We start from the raw sequence: 19758 nt of genomic DNA, 5'->3' as shown, positions 1-19758 counted from the left end.
ACTGGCTAAATTACATCACATATGTTAATCTGGAACTTTTTTTTCACTTAATATATGGTAGACAATTTTCCATTTCTGTATATATAGGTTTACGTCAATCTTTTTAATGATTACCTAGTATTTCATAGCATAGATTATACAATAGTTTTCTTAACCATTCCCCTATTAATAGGGTTATTTTTTCCCTCAAATCTTTAGTGTTGCCATTTTCCATTCATTCTGGGTCTTGAAAATAAGTTGGTATGTAGTGTTCAGCAAGTCCTCTAAATAATCTTTTATTTTATGTTAAGGCTTAACAGACAGGTCTGAAAGAATTTCTGAAACGTTGCTGATTGACAACTCCAAACAAACTTACCCCTTTCTTATTCCTTAATATCAGAGCAGGATGGTGAGTGGGTGGGGGAAGTATGTGCTTTTTCTCACTACTTTTGTTTTTTATTTATTTTTTAAAAAATGTTTATTTTTATTTTTGAGAGAGAAAGCATGAGCAAAGGAGCTGAACCATGACCTGAGCTGAAATCAAAGAGTCAGACGATTAACCAATGAGCCACCCAGGTGCCCCACTACTTTTGTTTTTTTAAAGAAATCTCTATACTCAGTGTGGGGTTCAAACTCAGGACCCTGAGAACAAGAGTCAAATGTTCTACCAACTGAGCCAGCCAGGCACCCCTGTTCTTAATTACTTTTGTCATTGTTTTAAGGGGAAAAAAAAGCTGTCTTTTTTTCCTCTCTAAATGTTAATGGTTACCTTAAATCTAGAATTTTAATTTGGGGATATTCCTTAGTTATTTAGCTTTCTAGCACCTATCTTCACAACATATAAATGGCAAAGAATTGCCATATATTGTTTCTGTAGAATTTGAGATGCTAAAGAACTCAGATGTAATTATTTTTGGTGAAAGTTACAGATAAAATGGATCACTGAAGGAGACTTGGCTCTTTGGAAACCCTTAAAATCAGAATGAGTGCTAATTTCTCACTGGATGGTTTAGGTTTATTTTCCCCGAAAATACAGAGAGAGTTAACATGTCCATTCCTTTTTCCCAGTAGCATTTCCCTACCTCAATGTGAATAATCATTCTAGATCTCAAAGCACAAGAGATCAGTTAGCCAAGATACGTCTGACTGATTTAGGAGATTATTGCTTTTTAATTTCCTAAAACTTATGGAAATATCACCAAGAATAACATGATGAAAGAAACAGTGTCACAAAAGTCATAACTTTCTAAATATTTATATTGAATTAATGTCTTATTTTTACTAGAATGAATGCTAACCTGATTCATCATATGTATGAAATATTTGCTTGCCCATTTTCCATCTTTCCAGAGATAGAACATTATTTTTTTAATGTTAAGTGTATTTATTTGAGAGAGAGAGTGCACGCAAGCAGGGGAGGGGCAGAAAGAGAGGAAGAGAGAGAATCCCAAGCAGGCTCCACACTGTCAATGCAAAGCCCGACAGTGGGCTCAAATCCACAAACTGCAAGATCATGACCTGAGCCAAAGTCAAAAGTCGAACGCCCAACCAACTGAGCCACCCAGGCACCCTAAGGGATGGAACATTTTTAATAATAGCATCTATTAGGGGCACCTGGGTGGCTTAGTCGGTTAAGCATTCAACTTCAGCTCAGGTCATAATCTCACCGTTTGTGAGTTTGAGCCCTGCATAGGACTTTGTTTTTTTGTTTTTAGTTTTATTTTGTATTTTGCTTTTAATTTATATCCAAGTTAGTTAGCACATAGTGCAACAGTGATTTCAGGAGTAGATTCCTTAGTGCCCCTTACCCATTTAGCCCATCCCCCCTCCCAAAACCCCTCCAGTAACCCTCAGTTTGTTCTCCATATTTATGAGTCTCTTCTGTTTTGTCCCCCTCCCTGTTTTTATATTATTTTTGCTTCCCTGCCCTTGTGTTCATCTGTTTTGTATATTAAAGTCCTCATATGAGTGAAGTCATATGATATTTTCTTTCTCTGACTAATTTCACTTAGCATAATACCCTCTAGTCCATCCACGTAGTTGCACATGGTGAGATTTCATTCTTTTTGATTGCCGAGTAATCATCTTCTTTATCCATTCATAAATTCATCCATCATGGATCCATTCATCCATCAATGGACATTTGGGCTCTTTCCATACTTTGGCTATTATTGACAGTGCTGCTATAATCATTGGGGTGCATGTCTCCCTTCGAAACAGCACACCTGTATCCTGTGGATAAATGCCTAGTAGTGCAATTGCTGGGTCATAGGGTAGTTCTGTTTTTAGTTTTTTGAGGAACCTCCATGCTGCTTTCCAGAGTGGCTGCACCAGCTTGCATTCCCACCTGCATAGGACTTTGTGCTGACAGCTCAGAGCCTGGAGCCTGCTTCGGATTCTGTGTCTCCCTCTCTCTCTGCCCCACCCCAGCTAGTGCTCTGTCTCTTTTTCTCAAAAATAAATAAACATCAAAAAAAATTTTTTTTTTAATGATAGCATCTACCAACTCAAAGATAACCCCCCTCCACTGACATTTATTTCAATGGTCATAGAAAAAAAATTAAATCTTGGCTCCACAGTAATTGTGCAAAGTTGCATACATCATTTAATTTCTCAGTGCCTTAATTTCATCATCTATGGAATGAGAATAACAGTTCTACCTCCTAGGGTTGTGTGCAGATTAAATGAATTAATATATGAAAGCATCAAGGCAGATCCTACCTGTTAATACATGTCCATTATTGTTACTGCTTTTACTATCAGGAGGGCTATGAGTTTGCCTGTCTGACTTGCCCCAATCATGTCTCTGCTGCAGAATTAAAAAGGAGTACTAAAACCCGGAGTTAGTCAATTCAGGGAAACATAAACGGTCATTTTGAAACATTTAGATAGATCAAAATTTGGTTTTTCTATTAGAACATATGTGGCCTCCTATTGATAGATCAGAGTTTCCCCCTCTATTTAAGATTTGTTTAAATTCTTAATTTGGAGAAAGCTGTTTAAAAATTTAGGAGCACCTGGCTGACTCAGTTGCTGGAGCATGTGACTCTTGATCTTAGGGTTGTAAGTTGAAGCCCCACATTGGGTATAGAAATTATTTAAAAATAAAATATTAAAAAAATAATAAAAGTAAGAATTTAAGGAGAAATTTTGAGCATTTAACATTTAATTTAAAAACTGACCATTCTGAACCATGCTATGAGAAAAAACTTGAGCTGTTCTGCAGTCTTTCAGTTTTTAGCCATTTATCAAACCCCTTGCTTCCTTAGCTTCTTCTGAATGAAAAGAGCCTGTCATATTTTTTAATATTATTGTGTTATAAGGTCAATAGTAAAAATTATATATCACTGAAGATAACTGAAAAGGATCATGTTATTCCTGTAATAAATTACTTATTTTTAAACTGATCCTTGTGTAATAAAAAGATTACACATGAGAGTTCTGACTCTGTCTCTAAACCTACTATATAATCTTGAGTAAGTCACCTAAAATATTCATTTTCCTCATTTCTAAAATAAGGTAAAATTCTAAGTACCTTATTTTGGAGGAAATCACTCCAAAATTATCTGCTCCTATGACAATGACCCTGATTAACCTCCTTTCAATAGCTCAGCTAAGAAATACAGAGACGTATTGACAGTGTTGAACTTTATCTGAGCTCTGTGCTCTCTAAAAGCAGAAATGGTTGAGAAAACATCCCAGCTAACTGAAAAAGACCACCCTGCTCACAAATATTCCAAGATAAGACCTTGTCCATCCTTCTCCATGATTGCCAGGAGACTCCCTTGTTTACCTGCCTCTGTAAAACCCCTGGTCCATCCCTGTTTCTTTAAGACACTCATTAATAAGCATTTTCCATCTTGCAATAGCCTGAACAGAATCATATCCTCAATTGTCCAGTGTGTTTGTCTTTCATAATATTATTAAATTCCAAAGCTAAATTTTGGAAAGCAGGAAAGGCATGTTGGCTTTAAAAATTACTCCAGCCAAAGTTACCTTATGAGGACACTTACTATAATATAATTGGTCCACGAACTTTTTAAGTGCAGAAATATCGATGAGGTTGTAGAAATAATGTACAAATGAAGTTCCAACGCCTTTTTCTCTAGGTTTGGGTTGCTCTGTAAAGGGGAAGCCAGGGAGGAATTTCCTGAGTAAAACTCATTTCCGTTCCCATTGCCCTTTAAAGGGACTTCACTTAGAGAACCGCTGTGATCTGACAGTGCCTTGGGTTCTTTCATGTTGGTTGTGCAAGATGGCAAGGTGACAACCTTTCCCATAGCTGATGTGGATTGACAGCTCCTCCTGGAGGGGGTGGGTAAGGGTCGAAAGGCACTTTGGCCATGAAGAGACGGCTCCTTGAGGTCTGAAGGAAGACAGAAGGTTGAGTCTGTGGATGGTGTGCTGACCTCTTGGTGGTACCTGTCAGGTAGAATGTAGCGGTAAACATAATATTCAGAACTTAACAGTAAGGGACAAAGGGAATCTGGTGGCCCAATTGCAGCAGTTTAAGGCTTTGAAAGTAAGTAAATATTTTCACATAAAAGGAATACTTTTTTTTTTTTTTAATTTTAGAAAGAGAGAGAGAGGAAGGGAGAGGGGCAGAGGGAGAGAGAGAATTTTAGGCAGGCTCCATGCTCAGCATGGAGCTCAACACAAGGCTTCATCCCATGACGCTGGGATCATGATCTGAGTTGAAATCAAGATTACGCTCAACTAAATGAGCCACCTAGGTGCCCCAAAAGGAATGCTTATCAAGAGAAGGGAGTGATTTAACCTCACTTGCTTACCCATTGGCCTAGTGGAGGTAGGGTATACTTCATTATACTTTTCTGCTTTCAGAAATAAAACTGTACCCAATGTCATTTAAAGAAGCACTTTCTATACCTAAAGCATTGTGCCTGTCCTTCACCAAACCCCAACATTTCCAACGTAAGAACTTTTCATTCTGCTTTTGAAACCTGACTCTTCTTTCATTGGGCAATTCTGGTGGATCCTATGAAGAAAAAATTATTCACATGGAGATATTAAGTGAGATTTCTTTTTTTTTTTTTGAAGTGAGATTTCTTAAGTTTTTTTTTTTTCTGATTCACGTCTTGCTAATACTCTGATTTTTCCAGTGTCATTCCAATAGTGTCAGCACGTTTTTCGGAATCAATCCTGAGTTCCACCCTCACCGTGCCCATTCTCCACCTTACCATGACCATTCCTCTACTCTGCTGCATGAGGAAGCAAGTGGTAGAGGCTAAGAAGTTGTAGGATATGATGAGACCTAAGTTCTGATCGTGGCTCCGCCCCTCAGGGGTAATGTGACTTGGGTTGACCTAAGCTTCAATGTCCCAATTTTAAAATAGGAACCTATAATAGCACCAATCTCAAAAATGTTTTGTGAGGATCAAATAAGAAAATACATGCAATGTGTTTGTAACACTGGAAACACTCAGTAGGTGCTTAGCTATTAATATTACCCTATATGGCCTTGAATTACTGGTTTATCATTTTATGCTAAAATATATTGTCTCCCTTATTAGATTGGAACCTTCATGAAAGTGGAAAGCCACTTTGTTTTTATTAGTCCTTAAATTAACTTTAAAACAGGTATAAAATTCATTTATTATCTGTACAAGATTATGAACTGTGTTGAGTTCCAGCCCACAGCTCAGTGTTGCAGGTACATGTGCACACACCCATATAAAGTGGTCATTCCAATTTATTCATCCAAGTTCCATCCCACTTAAACAGCCACCCCTTGCCAAACCCTTAGGCTTAAAAATAAAACCCTTAAAAAAATAGGGGTGCCTGGGTGGCTCAGTCAGTTGAGCATCCGACTCTTACTTTCAGCTCAGGCCATGTTCTCTCTCTCTCTCTCTCTCTCTCTCTCTCTCTCTGTCCTTCTCCCCTACTCACACGCTCTAAAAAAAAAAAAAAAAAAAAAAAAAAAAAAGATAAATAAAACCAACAAGCAAATTCATATATAGAATGAACAAAGCAATTCTGCTCCTGAGTATCTATCCCAGGGAAGTTTTCAGACAAGTGCATAAAGGAGGAGGGAAAAGGAAGAGGAAGAGAGTGATGGGGGAGAAGAATGAATATTGATTCCACCTCAATGCTCAATAAATGGATCTTTATGTTTTTATAAATGTGTAATTGAGCAATGAATCTTTGTTAATGATAAGCTGTGAGCAAATTATGTGCACAAGAATATATCTATTTAATGTTTTCAGAGCCAATTTTGAGAATGATGAAGACATAAAGACTTATAAAAACCCTTATTTCTGGAGGCCTTGATCAAATCCTTTCTCTTGAGTTTCTAAACGTTCTGGATTCATATACTTACCCATATAGTATATTTACATAGACAAGGGACTGGTCCTCCAATACAATTATAACAACCTACTGTGCAAGAAATTCTTAGAAAACTAATATAGATGGTACCTTGTGCCAAATTATTGTACAACAGCATTTTTATTTTTTAAATACAGTAGCATTGGGGTGCCTTGGTGGCTCAGTCAGTTAAGTGTCCAACTCTTGATTTCAGCTCAGGTCATGATTCCAGGATCATGGGCTCTGCACTGAGCATGGAGCCTGCTTAAGGTTCTCTCTTCCTCTGCCCCTCTGCCCTTCTCCCCCCCCCTCAGAATACATACATACATACATATAGTAGTGTTATTAGTGACAGTTGGAAAGAAGAAAGCTATTCTGTCCCAAAGCTTGATCAAGCATTCTGAGGATGCTGAATAAATTATTGCTCATTGGCTGACATACTGGTAATTAGCAATAACAAAAGAGCTAAGTCTTAATAAGGGCTAAGCGTCACACACAGTTTAAGCACTTTACAGGTACATGATTTGGACCTCACATATCATCCCTGTGAGCAGGGTACTATCAGGAGCTCCATCCTACTCGTGAGGAGTGAAGTCTGGGAAGGTTAAATCACCGAAGGCACAGTCCAGATTTGAGGTCCAGTGTAGCTGCAGAAGTTGCACGTTTATGTGCTAGACAGAGAGAAACTGCACAACTCCCTTTCTCTATTTTCTATCAAGAAGTGTTGCTTCTTAGAGAAAAATATAAGGTTCATGTTCTTGGGTTTTATCCCCTGTTCTGTTTTGCTAGTGGCGTAGCACATTCTCATTTCATTGGATTGTCAGGTCTACTTCTTTTTTTACATTTATTTATTTTTGAGAGACAAACAGAGCACAAGTGGGGGAGGGGCAGAGAGAGAAGGAGACACAGAATCCGAAGCAGGCTTCAGGTTCTGTGCCCGATGTGGGGCTCAAACTCAAAAACCATGAGCTCATGACCTGAGTCGAAGTTGGACACTTATCCGACTGAGCCACCCAGGTGCCCCTCTACTTCTGTTTATTAAACAGATCAGTTTCTCCAAAAGCTCATCCTTTCACTTGCCATGGACTGTGGTTAGAAACTCTCCTTTTAAATTTCCGATAGCCAAATATCAGTAGAAGCTATAGATAGATGTAAATTCAGATCAGAATCCACCCTAGGGGGTACGGGCAAAGCAGACCTAATCTGAGGGCTAAGCATTGGCACAATTTCTTTTTCCTCATGGATTTTTCAAGGTGAACTCAATTAAATTTATATAAATCTTCCTCTGAGCTGGCACTGTAAAAGTGTTCTATTGATCTCAGCCTTCCTCTCTGTTTCTTTACACTCGCAAGCAATATGCAGTCTTTTTTTTCCCCCTGCAGCTTTAGGGAACTCTTAAGTAGGTCACAGTACTCTGTTTCTACTTGAAATATCTCCTTAGGTTTTCTCCTGTAAAATGCATATGAGAACACGGAACTATCCACTAATGAAGAGCTACACTAAAGACAGAGAAACCTAAATACTGAATCTCATTATCAGAGATCACTAATCTGTCTTCCATCCCTTAGGTGTTAAAAGACCTGTTGTTTACTCTTGCCCTAAAAAGCAATCATACTTATGTAAGTCTGATGTCCCAAGGTAACTGCATCCTTCTTATGACCTGCAGCTTCTCATAATTAGGCCTAAAACTTTACACCTCAGAGGTGTTTCAAAGCTCTGCACATGATAGCATTCTTTAGTCCTCTAATTACTGTTTTTTATCCCAGCCTGCTCTTTGTTTATGCTTTTGACTCCTGTGCTTAATCATGGAGATGATAGTGCTAGAAAACTATGGGATGGATAGCAGACCTAGCTCCCTCCTCAGCCCCTTTATTTGGAAACTACTCTTCCCTCCACACATGGAGCACACAGAAGCTGTTGTGCTTTTAAAGACTGACCTCTTGGCTGTGGTGGCCATTTTTTATCAGTGAGTCATTTATTCAAGCTAGGCATCAGCGACCTTCCCAGGATTTTTAAATTTTATGCAAGGTGTGTGAGTTAGCCTTTATCTGGTGATGGGAGCTGTGACATGTGAATTTAAGACAGGATAAATGTGAATTTAATAACTTTGTTTATTGTGCCTCAAAAGACATGGTATTCAGTGAGAAAAAAAAATGAGGCTGATCCACCTACATCAGACGATACAAAATTCTGTGCCCACTCAAGTCCCCAGTTCCAGCTGTGCCTCAATCTCAAACCATTCCTACATTCTGCTGTTTGGCTTCTGACCTTTGCTGACTTTGCTCACTACTGAACATCTAAAATTGAATACAGGGGCACCTGAGTGGCTCAGTAGGTTAAGTGTCCAGCTCTTGATTTTGGCTCAGGTCATGATATCACCGTTCACGAGACTGAGCCCCACATGGGGCTCTGCACTGACATCGTGGAGCCTGCTTAAGATTCTCTCTCTTCCTCTCTCTCTCTGTGCCTCCCCCCCCTTCTCTCTCTCTCTCTCTCTCTCTCTCAAAATAAATAACTTTAAAAAAAAAGTGAAGGGGCACCTGGGTGGCTCATTTGGTTGAGCATCTGACTTCAGCTCAGGTCATGATTTAACTATTCATGAGTTTGAGCCCCACATCGGGTTTGCCATTGTCAGCGTGGAGCCCGCTTTGGATCCTCTGTCCCCCTCTCTCTCTGACCCTCTCCCACTTGCACTCTCTCAAAAATAAATAAACATTGTTTTAAAAAGTGAAAACCTTTATAAAAAATAATAATAATAATTAAAATTGAATACAGAGCCCAGCAATTAAAGCATGCCAGATTAGAGTGGTAGGTAGACAAATCTACATTTGTCTCTGTATTTATGTCTATTTCTATATACATCTGTTGAATGAGTGTTGAACTATATGAGTGGTCCCAGTTATTCCAATAAAATCCCCTTTAACCTAAGTTGGATTTCTGTTACTTCTAATAGAGTTCCGACCCCCACAATAAACTAAGACAACTACTGCAAACATTAATTAGAAGCTTCTTTTGTCAGGATCTCAGTTTGCGAGTTGAGCCCCACCTCAGGCTCTGCACTGGCAGTGTAGAGCCTGCTTGGGATTCTCTCTCTCCCTCTCTGCCTCTCTCCCGCCCCTCTCTCAAAACAAATAAACTTAGAAAGGAAAGAAGGAAAGAAAGAAAGAAAGAGAAAGAGAGAAAGAAAGAAAAGGAAAGAAACCTATTTTTCTAAATTAGAGGAAAATAATGAGACTATCAGAGTGGTGTAGAAAAACTGGGGCATTCGTATGCCAAAGTGTGGAATGAAGAATATTGAGTCCAAGAGCATGTGGGTGGCTATCAGTGGCATTGCCTTTCCCTCAGTATTTCTAGTTATGAAAGTCATGTTAGGAATTTCACTTAGTACCATGAGACAGCAGAGAGATCCCTCCTCCCAGAACTAATTAAAGTCACAGCTCTTAGGGCAACATTGGAAATGCATCAACCCCTTCAAAACATGCTTTGTTATTACATGGATTTAGATGAGATCATGCTTCCCCAAGCCTATATAATGCAAGCCAGGCTAGGTCATAAAGAACATGATTAATCATTCAACAAATATTAAGCAGCTACTATATGCCACACACTAGGCCAAACACTGGAAATATACAGTGTGCAAGAATACCTAGGTCCCTGTCCTCATGAGGCTCACATTCTAGTGGGAGGACAGACAATAAACAATTGATAGGTAATTGTTTATAAAAGTGCTATGAAACAAAGGGAGTACTCTGATAAAACCTGTGTGCATCTGTTGGAGGGTAGTATACCTCATTTTTTATGTTTGTTTATTTTTGAGAGAGAGAGAGAACAGGGGAAGGGCAGAGAGATACAGAATCCCAAGCAGGTTCCATCCTGTCAGTGCAGAGCCTGATGCAGGGCTTGAACTCACAAATCCTGAGATCATGACCCAAGCCGAAACCAAGAGTCGGAAGCTTAAGCAACTGACCCACCCAGGCACCCCATGGAGGGTAATATACTTCAGACAGGTGATCAGGCAAGACCTTTTTGAGATGTGGACATTCAAGCTAAGACCTGAAGGATGAGAAAGAGTGAGCCACAGGAAAAGCAGTGTTAAGAGGGGAAATAAAGTTTAAAGGCCCTGCAGTGGAAAAAGCTTGAGGTGCTCTAGACAGTGTGATAAGCAAGGGGTAAAGTGACTTGAGATGAAGCTGGAGACATAAGCAAATGCCAGGGCGTGCTGGGCTGTTCAGACATGTGAAAAGTTTTATTTTTGGGGCAAAGAGACATTTGCAAAAAGATCATTTTGGCTTTAAGGTGAGTAATGGATTCAGACAGGGGTGGAGAGGTACTGTCTTAGCTTGTTTGGGTCTACTTTCCAAGCAGTTAGGCCACAGACTGGGTAGCTTATAAACAACAGAAAATGTATTGCTTACAGTTTTGGAGGCTGGAAAGTCCAAGATCAGGGTGCTAGTGTGGTTTTGCCTTATGCTAAAGACACTCTTCCTGGTTCCCAGCCAGTTCCTTTTTGCTGTGTCTTTACCTGGTGGCAGGGGCTAGTGAGCTCTCTGGAGCCTCTTTCTCAAGAGCGCTAATCTCATTCATGGGGCCTCCACCCTCAAGATTAAAGCACCCCACCCCCCACCCCCCTGCCCCAAGGCCCCTCTACCAATACCGTCACCTTTGGGGGTTAGGATTTCAACACAGGAATTTGGGAGGGACACAAACATTCCAACCATAGCAGGTATGGACAGTGGAGATGGGGGAGAGCAGAGAGAGGTGTTGCAAATCCAGGTGAGAGGAGAGTTGCTTTTATCAGAGGACTGGCAGTGAAAACAGAAGTTGAGGGATTATAGACATGTCCTGGGTACAGAACGCAGGAATCTCAGTAATTCAGGAGTACGTTGACTGTTTAGCCCAAGATTTCCTAAACCGTGGTGGCTAGCTAACAGCATCATCTCAGGAGCTACCAAAAACAGACTGCTGAGTCCCATCCCTAAAGCTTAGGACTCAGTAGTCTGGGGTGGAGGCCAGAAGCCTGAACTTTCCATGAACCCTTGAGAGATTCTGACTTGAGGCCAGACTTGAAAAAACCATAGATTTTTGCTCTTATTCCAGGTGAGCTTTCGTCCCACACCCTGCTCTGTGCTATCTCCTCAAGTGGCCCAGCCAGCACGCGTTAAGAGTGTATACTCATCTCGGGGCACCTGGGTGGCACAGTTGGTTACGGGCCCCACTCTTGATTTCGGCATGGGTCATGATCTCAAGGTTTGTGAGTTCAAGCCCGACATCGGGCTCTGTGCTGACAGTGTGGAACCTGCTTGGGATTCTCTCCCCCACTCTCTCTCTGTCCCTCCCCTGCTCATGCTTTAGATTGTGTGCGCTCTCTCTCTCTCTCTCTCTCTCTCAATAATAAATAAATGTAAGAAAAAAAATAAAAGAGGGTATACTCATCTCAAAGCAGCAACAACACCAGGAAGCATCAATGAGCATCCCAGATTCTGGCTCCCTGACTAGCAAGTTTAAGCCCCGTAGCCCATCTAACCTCAAACAGCAGGGGTAGTTAGGGAAATGAGCTCTCCTATTGAACTGACTCTCTAACTAACGTGTTTTGGACATTTAGCTTTGTTGAAAAAGCTGCCTGAAAGGGTGTGGTTTTACCTTCCTGTAAAAGGCAGAATAGTAGGCCTTTGCAAGTCCGATAATTGAGGTCCTTCTGAGCTTCACGGTTTCTTCATTATTATGGTCTAGAATTGGAGTTGGTAAGTTGAATTGGCCTTAAAACAGCAGGCTCCCAAAGGCAGAGGCCAAGGGGAAAGCGGGCTTTGCTGCCCTTCATTCCCTAAGATCTTCAGTAGCTTCCCAGCCAACCACCAAAAATAAATTCATATACCACATAAAACCAAAGGAAGAAAAGTTTCTTAACTACCCCCATCTTCTGCTGCATTCTTTGATGGAATCTCTTTTATGAAAATTCTGGAGCTATCCCTGGCTCCAGGAAGGATTTGAAACCAATCCAGATCCCCTTCCATATATAATAGTGTAAAGATTAAAATTCTACTAGTTGTTTGGTTTTTTTTTTTTTTTTTTTTCTGTTCCAGGCCAGGATGGAGTAACAGGGACTAGATATGCCCTCTCACCTAAAAAAAAGAAAGAAAGAAAAAGAAAGAAAGGAAGGAAGGAAGGAAAGAAGGAAGAAAAGAAAAGGAAAGAAAGAAAGAAAGAAAGAAAGAAAGAAAGAAAGAAAGAAAGAAAGAAAGAAAGAAAGAAAAAAGAAACTGGGGGAAAAAAGTACAAAAAAATAAAAACAGCTCTTAAGACCCTGGACACTAGACATGATCTTATGAGTTCAAGCCCCACATCGGACTCTGTGATGGTAGCTCAGAGCCTGGAGCCTGCTTTAGGTTCTGTGTCTCCCTCTCTCTCTGCCCCTCCCCCATTGTGCTCGCTCTCTCTCACGCTCTCTCTCTCTCTTTCTCTCTCTCAAAAATAAATAAATATTTTATTTTATTTTTTTTTTAATTTTATTTTTTTTTTTTAATTTTTTTTTCAACGTTTATTTATTTTTGGGACAGAGAGAGACAGAGCATGAACGGGCGAGGGGCAGAGAGAGAGGGAGACACAGAATCGGAAACAGGCTCCAGGCTCTGAGCCATCAGCCCAGAGCCCGACGCGGGGCTCGAACTCACGGACCGCAAGATCGTGACCTGGCTGAAGTCGGACGCTTAACCGACTGCGCCACCCAGGCGCCCCTAAATAAATATTTTAAAAAAAGAAATGTTGTTAAAAAGACACTAGACACTGGACAACAAAGACAGTCATCTCTGAGAGGTAGGAAAACAAACAAGATGAGACCTAACAACTGCTCCAGCTTCCTGCCTTGACAAAGTTTCCAGGCCACAGTGCAGCCAGGGAGCAACAGATGTTGATTATGGTGATACATATGATAAAATGTATCACACTGTATACTTCATTGCACTTTACTGTGTGTCAATGTAACCTCAATAAAACAAAATACTACTAATAAAGCTTCTCTCCTTGAGCTTCTGGTTTCCATGCCTACTAAAATGGAAGTCCCACTGAAAGGGGAACCATCTTATTTTATTTTTTTAAGTTTAGTTATTTATTTTGACAGAGAGAGACAGCCACCACATGTGTGCACGAGCAGGAGAGGGGTGGAGAGAAAAGGAAACAGAATCCAAAGCAGGCTCCTAACTGTCAGTACAGAGCCCACGGTGAGGCTATTACTCACGAACCCTGAGATCATGACCTGAGCCGAAGTCCAACACTCAACACACAGAACCAACTGAGCCACCCAGGTGCCCCTAAGGAGGAACCATCTTGGATTTGTATCATTACATTATCACATTGGAGTGTCAATGAAAACCCACGCACAGAATTTCTAGGGAGAGCAAGGATGCTTACTAGGGAAGGTGAGAGAGAGGAATGCAGAGAGAAGGGAGAAAGAGGTTGGGGGAAATGCAAACAAGCTTTGCCAATAGGTGGAATTAGCAGGGGTGGTTCCAGTGGAAATGTGTGGTTGCCACAGTGCACGGAGAGTGTTACAGGCACTTGGTGGACAAGAGCCTGGGACGCTCCAATCCCATAATGGGCAGGTGTTCTGCATGACAACGAGGGGTCCCACACGATGCCGTGCCGGACAGCACCCTACTGAGAAACCCTGGTGGAGGGATTCAGTGGTTCAAGCTCTTTGGCCCCTCCCCGACTCCCAGCATTACAAAGGGGTCTCAGAGTGCTTTCTGAGCTAAGGTTTGCAATGCAGAACAGAACACTTACTGGTCAGTCCTGTCTTAGCCAGTTAAGTTTTCCTGATGTTCCAGCTTCAAATATAATCAGAACCTCCAAAGCCTTGAGAACACTGACAGGAACACAAGAGATCATTTCTGAAGGTAACTCCTTAAACTTTAAAAACCTTTAAGAGAGCTAGTTACTGTAGCCAAGTTTCCACCAGTTTTCTTGTCCAGAATAGTTGGTCGTAAAGTTAAAATTCTGTAAATTGGTGATGTGTTCTTAGTAATAAATAAACAAATACATCAGTCGATCAACCAATACGTATCTATGCATCCATCTTCCTAAGCCAAGGTTTTTTTCGTGTGAGAAAGGAAGTTACAATAATGAAATTCGGGTTTAGAAGAGATTTTGTAGGTCATCTTGTTTAATAAGAGAAGGTTACTGAAAGAAAGTGCAGTGGAAAAACACCCCCCTCCCCTCAATAACCTAAGTTAATGCACTGTATGGAAAAGCACAGCTTTGTGGACACTTCCCAATTAGGGCTTCATGTTTCCTTTATAGTATTTTGCAGTGTTTTCCTAACTTGGATATTTCCCCCTTGCCATGACCTTTCAGGTCCCCAACCCACACTCATTTTCTCCATGCCAGTATTTCTCCTGACTTGCAGCTCTTCGGATCCTGTGCTCCCCTCCTCCTCCTAACGTCTAGATACTTAAGGTGTGCAACAGAATCATACTTCAGGTTCTGCAGCTTATGGAGCTCCCTTTTACTTATTTGTTTATATGTTTGTTTGTTTGTAATTTTTTTTTTTCTTTAAGCTCTATGCCCAGTGTGGTGCTTGAACTCACGACCCTGAGATCAGTGTGTTCTACTGACTGAGTGAGCCAGAAGCCCCAGGACATCCTTTTTAAATTTACATCCGGAGGCACCTGGATGCCTCAGTCGGTTGAGCATCTGACTGTTGATTCCGGCTCAGGTCTTGATCCCAGAGTCCTAGGATTGAGCCCCACATCGGGTCAGCTCTGGGCGTGGAGCCTGGTTGAGATATTCTCTCTCTCTCTCTCTCTCTCTCACACACACACACACACACACACACACACACTCAGTCCCTCTCCCCTGCTTGCACTCTCTCTCTCACTTTCTAAAATATTAATTAATTAATTAATTAATTTACATCCAGCCTTCTCTCCTGCCTTCTAGGCTAAAATTTTTTACTGCCAGATGAACTTCACCAGCTGAGGCCTACTAGGACCTCAAGCTTAACCTGTCTAAACCAGTACTTGGGCTTGAACCCTCCTGTCATCCTTATTTCTCTGAAGGACATCACCTTACAGTGACCCTGGCTTGAAACCACAGTGGCTTCTCTGTCTCTGTCTCTTATGTTCAGTTGCCGGTCTTGTAGAGTTTGCCTCTGAAATGTGTCTTCCATCCATCCTTTTTCTTTATTCCCTCTACCACCAGTCCAGTTCAGATTCTCATTACTTCCCACCAACCTCTGATTTTTCCTTCTTCAAATGGATTACAGCACAACTGATGATTTGTCAATAGTTTCCTCATAATCTACAAAATGACACATAAAGTCTTCACTTGGACTTTTAAGACTCTCCAAAGCATGGGCCCAGTTTTACTTTTTAACCTTATACCTGGTATTCCTGTTCTGTTTTATTTTTTTAATTTTTTTACTATTTTATTTTATTTTTTATTTTATTTTATTTTATTTTTTATGTAATCCCTACACCCAATGTGGGGCTTGAACTCACAAATCCGAGATCAAGAGGTGAATGCTCTACTGACAGAGCCAGCCAGGCTCCCCACCCCCCATTCTATTTTTAAATTTTTTTTTTTTAACGTTTATTTATTTTTGGGACAGAGAGAGACAGAGCATGAACAGGGGAGGGGCAGAGAGAGAGGGAGACACAGAATCGGAAACAGGCTCCAGGCTCTGAGCTGTCAGCACAGAGCCCGACGTGGGGCTCGAACTCACAGACCGTGAGATCATGACCTGAGCTGAAGTCAGCTGCTTAACCGACTGAGCCACCCAGGTGCCCCCCCATTCTATTTTTAAATCACTGTGGACTGCTTACCTTTCCTAAAACATGTTCTATTTTTCCTGCCTCTATCTTCCTTTTTTTGTTGTCTTTTGTTTTTTATCCCTTCCAGCTGCAAGATCTCCCTCTCCGTGTGCACTGAAAATTCACCATCACTCTGGCATTTTGACTTCTCACCACAACTGAATATTACCTTTCCCCTCTTTATTTTTTTAATGTTTATTTATTTTGAGAGGGGAGGAGGTGCCGAGAGAGAGAGACACAGGGTCTGAAGTGAGCTCTGTGCTAACAATAGAGAGCCCGATGTGGGACTCGAACTCACTGAAGACACTTAATATGTGTACTCTGTGTTATCTATGTTTATGCACATGTCACACATTCTGGTTGAAATCAGCTTCTCAAAGATAGGAACTATGCCTTACTCATTGTTCTATCCTTTACAGGGCCTAACATCATGCCCTACACAGAACAAGAGATTATGAATGTATTTGAATTTAATTTTAATAAATTATTTATTTATATTGTAAAATCTATATATTTCATTGATGTAAGAAATGTTATACTTTATGGGGCGCCTGGGTGGCGCAGTTGGTTAAGCATCCGACTTCAGCCAGGTCACGATCTCGCGGTCCGGGAGTTCGAGCCCCGCGTCAGGCTCTGGGCTGATGGCTCAGAGCCTGGAGCCTGTTTCCGATTCTGTGTCTCCCTCTCTCTCTGCCCCTCCCCCGTTCATGCTCTGTCTCTCTCTGTCCCAAAAATAAATAAACGTTGAAAAAAAAAATTAAAAAAAAAAAAAAAAAAGAAATGTTATACTTTACTATCTAAACTAACTGGATTTGAATTTAGAAGAACATTCTCTCCAAATATTTTCTTCATTATTATATATATGAAATAAAACTCGGTTCAAAGCCATTAGTAGAGAAAAAGCATTAAAATGAGCAAATTGAAATATAAAATAAGTTTTAGTCAGCAAATTAAAAACATGCTCTGAACAAAATCTCACCTGAGAGAGGATTCATTCAAACTTCGGGGCTCTTTGCCTCTCCAAAAGACAGGGCCATTAATCTCTTCTTCAACTAAAAAGAAAGAAAAAAGAAAGAAAAAGAAAAAAATCATTTAATACTTACATAATTTGATTTTATGAAGAAGATATAGTTACATGTACTGAATTGATGATTGCTCATAAATCCCCACAAAAACTTGCAAGTCCCATATTATAAGCTGGGCAGGGGTACCTGGGTGGCTCAGTCATTTGAGCATCTGACTTCGGCTCAGGTCATGATCTCTTGGTTTGTGAGATTGAGTCCCGCATCTGGCTTTGTGCTGACAGCTCAGAGCCTGGAGCCTGCTTCGGATTCTGTGTCCCCCTCTCTCTCTGCCCCTCACCTGCTCACACTCTGTCTCTCTCTCTCTCTCAAAAATAAACATACATTAAAAAATAAAACAAAACAAACAGGCCAAATGATAAGCTGGGCAGCCTGATGGAACAAAAGGAACTTTGGCTTTGATGTTAAAACATGTACTCAACTTCAGACCCTTGTAAAACATTACAATTTACAAGACTTTACCAGTTACTTTATCATTTTGGACCCAGTATCTTACTTTATAAAAATGAAGATGAAAGGTGCCTGGGTGGCTTAGTCGGTTAAGTGTCCAACTCTTGATTTCTGCTTGGGTTGTTATCCCAGAATTGTGGGATTGACCCCATGTTGGGCTTGGTGCTGAGCCTGGAGCCTGCTTAAGATTCTCCCTCTCTCTCCCTCTGCCCCTCTCCCCCACTGGCAGTCTCTATCTCTTTCTCAAAAATTAATTAATTAATTAATTAAGAAAGATAATTCTGTGATCGAAAATAAGATAATGTGTATAAAAGTGACTCGTGGTGCCTGGCAGAGTAGTTACACAATAAACATTAATTTAAAGTAAAAATCAGAGAACAGATCATAACTTGCATCAAGAAAATTATCATGTCCTCCCAATTATGTAAGTGTATTTTGTTTGCTTGCTTGGAGGAACAAATAATAACAGTATGTAATAAGTGTTTGGAACAAGAACCCAATGGACCTTTCCACAGGCCATTTCAAGAGGTCAGTACTAGCCTTACTTTCTAGGCTACAAGGGAACCTCGGTGTGGCCCCGTCGAATCACCTCCCCATCCCTGCAGGGATGCGCACGCCATACAGAGAGCCAGGGAGGGAAAGTCGAGAAAGGCCTGCTCCCACAGAGAATTCCTTTCGGGGATTTCGCTGGCTGTCAGCTGCTTCCTTTCTCGGTTTGCTTGCTTCTCTGTCCTCTTCCCTCCCTTTTTTTTTTTTTTTAAATTTTTTTTTTTCAACGTTTATTTATTTTTGGGACAGAGAGAGACAGAGCATGAACGGGGGAGGGGCAGAGAGAGAGGGAGACACAGAATCGGAAACAGGCTCCAGGCTCTGAGCCATCAGCCCAGAGCTCGACGCGGGGCTCGAACTCACGGACCGCGAGATCGTGACCTGGCTGAAGTCGGACGCTTAACCGACTGCGCCACCCAGGCGCCCCTTCCCTCCCTTTTAATTTTTGTCAGTTTATTTTTCTTTTGAGGTAAAATTTACATAATATGAAACCAAAATCTTAAGTGTGCTTTCACTGAGTTTGACCCCATTCTTTTTGAATGCTTTGCACGATTCTCTGTTACTGTCATGGATCTGAGAGGAGCCAAGGCCCCTTCATGCCTGGGAGAAAGAACCCTCTCACCTCAGAGGGCCAAAGGTGATGCTGGATGGGGTCTTTAAAAAGATAGCTAGAGGGGCGCGTGGGTGGCTCAGTCGGTTGGGCGGCCGACTTCGGCTCAGGTCATGATCTCGCGGTCTGTGGGTTCGGGCCCCACGTCGGGCTCTGTGCTGACAGCTCAGAGCCTGGAGCCTGTTTCAGATTCTGTGTCTCCCTCTCTGACCCTCCCCTCTCTCTGTCTCAAAAATAAATAAATGTTAAAAATTAAATAAATAAATAAATAAATAAATAAATAAATAAATAAATAAATAAAAAGATAGCTGGAGGGTACAGTCCATTCTGGCTTGCTCTGGTCTAGACATAAGATGTCAACACAGTCCCCTTGAGGTGCAGTATAGTTCATGAGATTTGGAGATCACGTGGAGAGTTGAGACAAAAAGTCTGTTAAAAAGTGGGAAACTGAGGGGTGCCTGGCTGCCTCAGTCTATAGAGCATGTGACTTCTGATCTCAGGGTTCTGAGTTCAAGCCCCACATTGGGTGTAAAGATTACATAAAAATAAAATCTTAAAAAAAATTTTTTTTTAATGTTTTTATTTTAATATTGAGAGAGAGCGGGGCACCTGGGTGGCTCATTTGGTTAAGCGTCTGACTTCAGCTCAGGTCGTGATCTCGCGGTCTGTGGGTTCGGGCCCCGCGTCGGGCTCTGTGCTGACAGCTCAGAGCCTGGAGCCTGTTTCAGATTCTGTGTCTCCCTCTCTCTGACCCTCCCCCATTCATGCTCTGTCTCTCTCTCTCTCAAAAATAAATAAAGGTTAAAAAAAAACTTTTAATTTTGAGAGAGAGACAGAGCATGAGCAGGGGAGGGGCAGAGAGAGAGAGAGAGAGAAAGAGAGAGACAGAATCTGAAGGAGGCTCCAAGGTCTGAGCTGTCAGTACAAAGCCCAATGCGGGGCTCAAACCCATGAATGATGA

General features: G+C 41.2%; 1 protein-coding gene and 1 long non-coding RNA gene across 6 annotated transcripts in view; one reads left to right on the top strand and one right to left on the bottom strand.

Moving 5' to 3' along the window:
• Positions 1-19758, bottom strand: part of CB4H12orf56 (chromosome B4 C12orf56 homolog) — a 120805-nt gene that overhangs the window by 66272 nt on the left and 34775 nt on the right. For 3 of the 4 annotated variants that reach the window (XM_086712912.1, XM_086712914.1, XM_086712913.1), the window contains exons 3-4: positions 17086-17158; positions 3993-4401 (exon numbers count right to left, since the gene is read on the bottom strand). In XM_086712912.1, the coding sequence (XP_086569038.1) occupies positions 3993-4401; positions 17086-17158 (482 nt within the window). The remainder of the gene's footprint in view (positions 1-3992; positions 4402-17085; positions 17159-19758) is intronic. The other variant, XM_086712915.1, reaches the window with a different exon arrangement.
• The window catches only part of LOC147579073 (uncharacterized), a 118981-nt gene that overhangs the window by 69064 nt on the left and 30159 nt on the right, over positions 1-19758 (top strand). The gene's annotated exons all lie outside the window — the stretch shown is intronic.

The sequence above is a fragment of the Puma concolor genome, chromosome B4 (genome assembly GCF_028749965.1).
Source record: "Puma concolor isolate L17-30 chromosome B4, mPumCon1.1.hap2, whole genome shotgun sequence".
In the NCBI taxonomy this organism is placed as follows: domain Eukaryota; kingdom Metazoa; phylum Chordata; class Mammalia; order Carnivora; family Felidae; genus Puma; species Puma concolor.
Note: the sequence above shows the minus strand (reverse complement) of the source record. Positions and strands in the feature narration are given on the sequence as shown.